The following is an 8906-nucleotide window of genomic DNA, read 5'->3' on the forward strand; positions in this document are numbered from 1 at the left end:
TTTTACTTTTAAACAAGTGAAAAACTGAGCCTTTTCTTTCCTGATATATTTGATATGCACGCAGTGGACACCGAGCATCAACGGCATCAAAAGTGATTCAGTGGAATTCAATAAAAAGGTCCATAAAACTATAATAAAAAAAATAAAGCAAGTGGTATTAAAATAAATTATATTTATAAATAAAACCTACAACCTAAGGCAGAATCTCATTGGCAGAATATTCCCTTTGGTGCACTAAGTGGACAAATGTATTTTCAGCCACAGAACAAAATGTAAAAGAATATATAATAAAACCAAGATAAAAGTATTTCTAACATCCTATTAAGTTGGAATAGGTTTTTCTACGGGTATACTTTTCTGAGAATTAAAATGAATTTATAGCTATTGCTGAGGTGCATCTCTACTTCCCTCCCTTTTATGAATTTATGATGCAGTATACCACTATAACAGATGTAAAAGATAATCAAACAGAATATCAGACGACCCTTTGTGGGTTCGTACCGTGGTGGTTGGGATATGGTACTAAAATTTAAATGGTTTCCAAATATCTGTCCACTGTAATGGACATCATGCATGAATTAAGCACTTTTCAAGGTACCTAAATAATAAATTTCCAGACTCTGGAAGCCTTGATCGTCACATCTAAATTGTTAATATAAATGCAATTGTAAAACAATAAAGTTTCCACAGTAATCAACATAACGTTTATTGTCACTTTGTCTATTTTACCAGCTGTTCATCTGCACGTTGACTGCATGTTTTGATCATGATTATTCCGAGGATGACGAGTGAACAAGAATAGATTTTGTTAAAGATGAAGTATTTACCTTGAAAACATAACTGCTAAAATTTCAAGACTTTGTACAAACCTTGTCCAAAACAGCGGTCTAAATAACTTGCTCACAGTGATCAAGTCGTCTGGTTACAGTCTTCATTTCTTGCAAGCTCTCATGTTCTTCAGCTCTCTTCTAAATTATCTGTACAAGGTTCTGGCTCAGTGAGTTATTTTGCCCTCCTGTTCCCGCTCTGCTGGCGTTTTGGGGATGTTTACAGCACATAAATATCGTCCCCCGAAGCAAAGTGAGTAAAATGTGTGACGCTTTCATCCGGACCCTTCAGACAGGGCTTAAAGCACAAGTTTGAAATCAGTAGATATCCAATCTGTCTGTTTTATTACTTTACATTCGCGTATAAAAATGCAAATTAGAAGGTCATCTGCATGAGAAACAAAGAAAATCACCAGTAATAATAATCAAAAACTCAAGCGATCAATTTGTGTTTTTCCAGTTATCACACCTGAAGGTGCAGGAATATATTTACTAGAACTGCAACAATTAGTTGATTCAAATAAATGAAAATTACAAGTCAATTATTTTGATAATCGATTAATTGTTTAAGTCATATTTCAAGCAACATCTGCTGATTACGCCTTCTTAACAGTAGATTTTGCTGCTTTTATTTGTTATTTATGACAGTAAATGAAGAGTTTGGGGTGTTTGGACTGTTGGTTGGACAAAAGAAGCAATTTGAAGACGTCACTCTGGGAAATTGTGACATTTTATAGATAATCTTACAAATACTTTGCCTATGAATCGATTATGGAAGTAATCGTATAGTTGGAGAAAATTAAAGTCTCGCCTTCTAGTTGACGGCTGGTCAGAGGACAAAATGGCAGCTGTGAGCAGCTACACCCGCTTTATCTCATCAGCACAGCACCGCTTTGTACTGTGTGCTTTCAAACCCCAGCAGCGTTACCGCCTCGCTCTTGTGTTCTGTGGGGGGGAGACAGCAGGAAGTTTTAAGACTCACATCAAACTTGCCAAGGTTGGGTTTCTGTTTTCCAGCCAGGATCTTCAGAGCTGTGGACTTGCCGATACCGTTGGTCCCCACCAGCCCCAGCACCTCACCGGGCCTGGGGATAGGCAACCTGCGCACACACACAAACAAATAAATGATTACACCACAATGACACTATAAACATCATCACATGTGAACTGCCGTTAAGGTCTCAGTATGCTTCTAACAAACAAGGCTGTACAAAGTAAGTAGTAACAGTCCTGTATTTAAAATCCTACTTTAGCAAAAGTACTTGTTAATATTGATGCATCAATGTTTGAGCAGCATTTTACTGCTGGAGCTGCTTTATATTAGAGCTGGGCGATGTCTACAGAACCGGCCTCGGACGATGTGAAACATCAGGATGGACGATGTCATAAACCAGACGGCATGCAGCGCACCTGCTGCTGTGGCAACGGCTGATGGAAAAAAAAAAAAGACGAGAAAAACATACTGCTGATGGAGAAAGTTAGAGAAGCAGACAGTGAGAGCAGCGGGTCCAGCCGGCGTATTTGTAGTGAGAGTTCTCACTTTCTTCCAGCTGTACTCAACATTATAAAAAAAAAAAAAAAAATCAATAAACAAAGCGTGCTCCAAGGATCAGAGTATGTTCAGGCTCGAGTGCCACATGAAAACAGCGTGGAGGAGTTAAAGCAGCGTACCGATGCAGTTTGAAGGAGTTGGCGCAGTATCTGTGTGTGGTTTCCTTCTCCAGGTTGCTGGGCAGGTTGACGATCGACAAGGCTCCGAACGGACATTTCTATAACGGCAAGACAAGACAAAGCATCAGAACACTCAGACCTCAACAAAAAAAACAGCTGCTGTGGTTCTGTAAAAACATTTTGTGATCACAGTTACTAATAATTTCCTATTTGTCTTTACTCAAGGACAAATCTGTTCTTGATTATAAAATTCAAGGATTACTGACTGTTGCACAGCACAGATAATTTATATTTTCTTAACAAAATATGGTTTGAAATCTTCAGGTGTAAATACCTTGATGCAGATGCCGCAGCCTATACACAGAGACTCTGAGATCCAGACAATCTTACTCTGTGGAGTCACCTCGATACACAGCTTACCTGCAAACACACACATTTAAACACAAGTTAGTTTTTGGTGTCTACCCTCTGTCTGGATATGAGAACCAACTAAATGATCCCTCACCCATGCGGACAACTGGGCAGCTCTTCTTGCACTCCTGGCGGCATTTCTTAGGTTTGCATTTGTCATGGTTGACGATGGCAATCCTGGTGTTTTTATCCGCCATGATGGAGGGCTGGAATGACGGACGCTAGCACCTGTGGAGCTGAACGAAAGCGGGGACACGTTGATGAAATTTGGAGGTGTAAAGAAGTTCAAAGAGAAACTTATTTGAGAGTGAAGCTGTTTTCAACCGACACACACATACACATTAAATTCACTTGTTTGGAAACATGTATGCACAGGTATTTACTGATATTCAGGTACCAAAGCCACGTTAGATATCTAAATGTTGGGGATAGTGGTCAGGCTCGAACCTGTGTCCACAGGCACACTGCTCAGTCTGCTGAAGCAACACATTCAATTCTAACAAAAATGCACAGCCTTTGCCTCTAACAAAGGGCTGCCAGGGATCTGCTATCACAGCCCGAAACCAGCTTCTACCTGTTTTCGACTGGAACCAAAATGAATGCGTTCTGGCTTTAATGCAGGTTCTGGATTAATGGATTTTCATTTCAGGCCCCAGGAGGACGAATTGACGTAAATGAAGCTGCTGCAAAACCACACCAGTTAGGGCATCGCGAGTCACACCAGACTCCATGAAAAAGTCTGGCCTTTTATCGTTGCCTTACCACAGAACGTGTTATATGCCTGGTACAACGTGAGTTAAGCCCTTTAACTATTCAGTGGTATCCGGCCTTTTCAACGCGACATACAGCTAGCACATGAAGTAAAACATATGAATAAAAATTAAGATTTTATATTCGGTTAGTCTGTTATACTCCTTACTAACTAACGTTACAGCCCAACACCGACACGCAACGGGCGGTGGCGAGCAGCACCAATAATGGATTTGTCCTCAAATAACCTGCTGATCTGTGAGTTATTCATATGCCGAATTCATCAACCAATCGTGGAAAATGACAAGACATCTTCAATCGTGCCCTTGTATTGGTACGCTTGTGTTACTGAGCATGAAACCCTTTAATTGGCAAATAATTGTATTAAATTTGGAGTATAATCATTTGGGTAACGTTCTAGGAGAAAACATAATATTTTCGCCAGCAACAACAGCTGTGTTTAAAACTACACTGTCGAGCTATCGACCAACTCTACTCGTGTACACATATGAATACCTCGTCGATTTAAAACAGCAACACTGGAAACTATAACGCAGCTACCGTTACGTACTAACTGTTAGCCAACGTTAGCTTTAAATTAGCATCACTTTAGCGGCGCAGGCCCCGCACTTTGACAGCTGCTCGGTGGGGAACAGCTCTCGTTTTTGTGGCAATACAACCATAAAAGAGGCACAAAATCCGGAGCGGTAAGTTATAAACTCACCCCTCTTCGGCTCCTGTTCCCCTGCTTTGACGAAAATACACGCGTTGCTACGTTTAGACACAAATAATTGGGAGTGAAACTTATTTTTTTTCCAGCAACGTGTTCTTCTCCTGGACGCCGGCTGGAAAGATGGCGGGAGAGACGCACACAGCATGCGACGGCGTTGATGTGACGTCAGTAAGAAGCGACCTGGATTCACAAAAGTGGGAGATTCGAAGTGGCTGCGGCAAAACAAAGCGGATTTAAACATTATTTGTGTCTAAAAGCGTCACCTAAAGCACTGACACAAACATTTGGCAACTTTTACTAACCGTGTATGTGTAAGTTTTACTTATATTTCTATCGTAAACTAAGTTTTGGAGGCTTTGAGACAGTCTACAGTAGAGAAATATTAACTTAGCTGCTAGCAGCTAGCTGGAGCGCCCCAATGCAACGTTTGTTTACCTGTTTATTTGCACTGTATGCATTTCAGAAAATAATGAACGACTTATGGAAACGTTATGGTCAGATTTTATATTAAATTGAAAAGATTAATATGTTTGACATTCACACATGAGTTTACTTGAGTTATCACACCAATTAAAGCAACGATGACATTAGCCACCAATTTGGCACTTACTAAGTAACTGTTAGCTGAATGAGATGATACTGGAATTGTCACTTATATGCCGAATTTCTCCTAAGGAGATATGAATTCACATAAGTGCTTAAATCAGATTATGTCATTAATTTACATCTTTAAAAATAAAAGCCAAATTAAAAATGTTAGAAATTTGAAGGAAGTTTGGCGTTACATTTTTGACTTATGAGAAAAGGAACAAATAGTGTTTACTGTTTACTTGTGTCTCTTTCTTTCTCCATGGTTAAAGGATGGCCACCCCGAGCAAGACACCACCCGGCGCAGACCCGAAGCAGCTGGAGCGGACCGGGACGGTCCGGGAGATCGGCTCCCAGGCTGTGTGGTCCCTATCCTCCTGTAAACCAGGTTAGCCCCAAACTTTATGTACTGTCTGCCGTGTGTATAGAGAGGGACTAATCTAGTCTGGTGTAATTTGAACTCCGTTTCTCCACCCATGTTCAGGTTTCGGAGTGGATCAGCTGAGGGACGACAACCTGGAGACCTACTGGCAGTCAGACGGATCCCAACCTCACTTAGTCAACATACAGTTCAGGTAACATGGAGTTGTGTTCCTTCAGTACTGGGATTTCTGGGATATTTGCTGTACTCTCTTAGACACTTAGGACGGATTTTTAGGCCAACAGGTTAGGTTTCTTGTTTCTGGGGGGAAGAATCCAGTTAGCATGTATTTTTTTTCGTTTGTAACTGGGTGTCTGTGTTTATTGTCACTGTTGTTTGTATCTGTTTTGTTCAGGAGGAGAACGACAGTGAAGATGCTGTGTATTTACGCTGACTATAAGTCAGATGAGAGCTACACACCCAGTAAGATCTCAGTCAGAGTGGGCAACAACTTCCACAACTTACAGGAAATCAGGGTAACAGCTCTTTATAATATTGTTGTCTGTCCTCTCCTAAATGTTCAGCCTGAATTTTATTACAGACTTTCACACTCAAATGATCTACTTTCTTCTCACCGTGCTCTTCCTCGTCTTCCTCTCTGCAGCAGTTGGAGATGGTGGAGCCCAGTGGATGGATTCACATCTCTCTGATGAATCAGGTAAGAAACTAATGTCTTTTTTTCACTTTTGAAACAGTGAAGCTTTTAGTGGTCAAAAACTCTACAGAGAAGCTTTTCAAAGTGTGTGTCTCCATGATTCAAGACCTTTTTATGTATGATTCTTTATTATATTTTGTTATCTACTACATTCTTTACAGTTTCAGTGGATAAGTGTAAGAGTTTGTGTTTGGTGACATTATTCTTTATGGTTTTTAATTTGAACATTGAAAGACTTTTTTGGTACTGACTAAAATGTGTCTGTGGCACAGAGAGTATCGAGCTGTCAAGTACGAGTGCAGAAAGTTGAAAAGGTGTTCTTGCCAGTACTGAACTTGAATTGTATCGGTCCTAGAATAAAATAAATAAAAATCATACCTGCCCTGTTTTACAATGAACAGTGTGTGTGTGTGTGTGTGTGTGTGTTTAAGCGGACAAACGAACCGATCAGCACCTTCATGATCCAGATCGCAGTGCTGGCCAACCACCAGAACGGCAGAGACACGCACATGCGGCAGATCAAAGTCTACACGCCTGTGGAGGAGAGCTCCGTTGGAAAGTTCCCACGATGCACCACGGTGGACTTCATGATGTACCGCACAATCAGGTGACCGCCTGACCATCAGTGTGCCCCTGGAAAGTTTGGGAATCATGTAAGATGTCCAGCAAAGAGCGAAAATGGCACAGACTGAAATATGGAGCTGCTGCTCATATAAACATCAGATTCTGACATGATGGGGATTGATTGATTCCAGAATTGATTAATCTCGAACTGCATATCATTAAGGTTTTTTTAAATGTGACTTCTTTTTAAAAAAAATAAAGTACTAATATTTAAAGGTAAGCTGCCAATATTAAAGATAACCACATTTAATACTGAAAATGGGGCAGTATTTATATGTTGTGATGTTTGAAGACTTAGAGAACAAACTCCTACTTTGACACGTTTCCACACGCAGGCTGATCTGGCCAGTAAACAATGAATGATTTGATTATTTTCACCAGGACAGGAGTCAGAGTTCATAAAGACGCCAGAATGTAGATATTTGGTGTCAGTTCAGAGTTTTTAAACTGTTTTGTTCAGTATCAGAATCTCAAAACTGCTGTGCCTACAGACTGCCCCCTGTGGTGGTTTTTGTTTTAACTTAACGTTGAATTAAATGTCTTTCAAAGCAACATGGCTGCCAGAACGTGACCGTATCGATGAATGAAAAACAAAAAACAAAGTTTACAGAGCTGCAGGGAATGTCACAAGAAACAATATAGACAAAACACAAGTAAAGAGAAAAAAACCCACTGAATTAAAGTTTAGATACTCTGATATATGAAACTGGCAATAGTGACAAAGTGAAATAAGTTAAACTATTAGCTAAACAACTGTTACCAAAATGAAAAAAGGAAGCCTGAAAGGAGTCTTTTAAGCATCACAGGACAGGTTCCAGACTATTCCAGGGGTCCTGGAGTTGCACAGACTTCTTGGGGTCACATACATACAGAGGTTCTTGTAGAGAAACTTCCAAGGCTGGATGATGATGCTCCAGGTGTTTCCATGATGATTCAGGGTTTTCCAGGTGATAGGACGTAAGTTGCAACAAACCTCCATGAGCAGTGTTCGAGGATTCCCAGGGCTCCTCAAGGTAAGCTCTTCGGGTTACTCCACTAGACAGATGCTCAGGGACTTCCAGGGTCCTTTTAGGATGACTTATCCAGGTAAGCTTCAGTTTACATTCACAGTAATCATCATGACAAACAGGCGTCAGGATCAGGGGATTTATAATCTCTACATTCACCATATTATTCAAAGACACTAAATAGTGATATGATATTTACAAACACACAAGCTACAATAACGTCTGTTAAAGCGCAGGAGACTAAAGGAGCACGTTGAGCACTGGACACTGAACTTGGACTGAAGCCTCAGACCGGTGCAGTTCAGCAGTTTGACCACCAGAGGGAGCCACAGATTGAGAGCTCTCTTCACTGATGCAGTATACTGTAAATAGGGGTGGAGGGATTACTCACATATTTTACTGAAGTAAAAGTAGCAATACCAGAGAGAACAAATAAGTTAGTAAAGTACAAAAGTATCAGCATTAAAATGTATTTAGAGTACAAAAAGTTCTCAGTATGTATTTTAGAATATCTTTTCTAATATATGTATTTCTTTTCCATAACCTGTAAAACATGTAAAGCACATCACATCAAGCTGATGTACACCTGGCTGACTCTTGTAGTTCAACAATAAGCATTTTATAAGAACCAATTAACATTAATAAGACGTTAAAGATGAATGAACGAAGGCCACATTCAGGTGGTGGAAGAACCGAGATCATCTACTTAAAGTTTAGATAAATCATGAGGATTAGTCGAATGATATATTTTTCTTCCAATCAACAAATCCCATGAAAATGAATGAAGCCAATCGATTTCCTAAATTGCAGACACACAAACCAACTCAACCGTGTAATAATGGATCGATTGTAATCTATCGTTTCTGAAGACAAGATAATCACTCTCTCAGAGGGAAATGATGCCAGTAATCCCTCTATTTCGTCTCGTTTCTCTGGTTGTGCACTACTGAGCACTTCAGACTCCATTTAACAGACTCAGAGGATAAATGAGTGACATTCAGTTGTTATCAAACTGCATGAATTACAAAGCAAATTTAAACCAATTTGTAATTAATGGATTGAATTGAAGTGGTTCACTGCAGAATATCTATTTGGTTGTTATGACCAGATGCATTGATCATTGACTAAGCTTCATGTCCTTAGCTACTTTAACGATTGTCAATCCTCTTCTCTCGGGGTACACATGATGTTTACTCTGAGGAATGAAGCAGACTTATAA

General features: G+C 40.0%; 2 protein-coding genes across 3 annotated transcripts; one reads left to right on the top strand and one right to left on the bottom strand.

Moving 5' to 3' along the window:
- Window positions 1–1689: 1689 nt before the first annotated feature.
- Window positions 1690–4531, bottom strand: LOC119890994 (ATP-binding cassette sub-family E member 1-like). The gene is made up of 5 exons (XM_038702363.1): window positions 4384–4531; window positions 3004–3145; window positions 2833–2918; window positions 2499–2596; window positions 1690–1927 (listed from the first exon to the last, which is right to left on the bottom strand). Exons 2-5 carry the CDS (start codon window positions 3104–3106, stop codon window positions 1705–1707), a joined length of 510 nt encoding a protein of 169 aa, XP_038558291.1. The 5' UTR covers window positions 3107–3145; window positions 4384–4531; the 3' UTR covers window positions 1690–1704.
- Window positions 4532–4562: 31 nt separating this feature from the next.
- On the top strand, window positions 4563–6939 carry LOC119890992 (anaphase-promoting complex subunit 10). Of its 2 annotated transcripts, none has more exons than XM_038702362.1 (6): window positions 4563–4697; window positions 5253–5368; window positions 5465–5555; window positions 5757–5877; window positions 6006–6059; window positions 6488–6939. In XM_038702362.1, the coding sequence occupies exons 2-6, from the start codon at window positions 5254–5256 to the stop codon at window positions 6665–6667; spliced, it is 561 nt and encodes a 186-aa protein (XP_038558290.1). In that variant the 5' UTR covers window positions 4563–4697; window position 5253; the 3' UTR covers window positions 6668–6939. The 2 variants fall into 2 exon arrangements, with proteins under 2 accessions (XP_038558290.1, XP_038558289.1); XM_038702361.1 differs by having other exon boundaries at window positions 4568–4703.
- The last annotated feature ends 1967 nt before the right edge of the window (window positions 6940–8906 follow it).

Source organism: Micropterus salmoides, unplaced genomic scaffold (assembly GCF_014851395.1).
Source record: "Micropterus salmoides isolate LMB-PRFRI ecotype aquatic unplaced genomic scaffold, ASM1485139v1 Ms_hic_scaffold_649, whole genome shotgun sequence".
NCBI lineage: Eukaryota > Metazoa > Chordata > Actinopteri > Centrarchiformes > Centrarchidae > Micropterus > Micropterus salmoides.

Coding starts and splice junctions, on each gene's coding strand:
- LOC119890994 (XM_038702363.1), bottom strand. CDS start 3,106: ATGGCGGATAAAAACACCAGGATTGCCATCGTCAACCATGACAAATGC. Junction 2,919..3,003: donor CTGCCCAGTTGTCCGCATGG/GTGAGGGATCAT, acceptor GTGTGTTTGCAG/GTAAGCTGTGTATCGAGGTG. Junction 2,597..2,832: donor GCTGCGGCATCTGCATCAAG/GTATTTACACCT, acceptor TTGCCGTTATAG/AAATGTCCGTTCGGAGCCTT.
- LOC119890992 (XM_038702362.1), top strand. CDS start 5,254: ATGGCCACCCCGAGCAAGACACCACCCGGCGCAGACCCGAAGCAGCTG. Junction 5,556..5,756: donor TTAGTCAACATACAGTTCAG/GTAACATGGAGT, acceptor TGTTTTGTTCAG/GAGGAGAACGACAGTGAAGA. Junction 5,878..6,005: donor ACAACTTACAGGAAATCAGG/GTAACAGCTCTT, acceptor TCCTCTCTGCAG/CAGTTGGAGATGGTGGAGCC.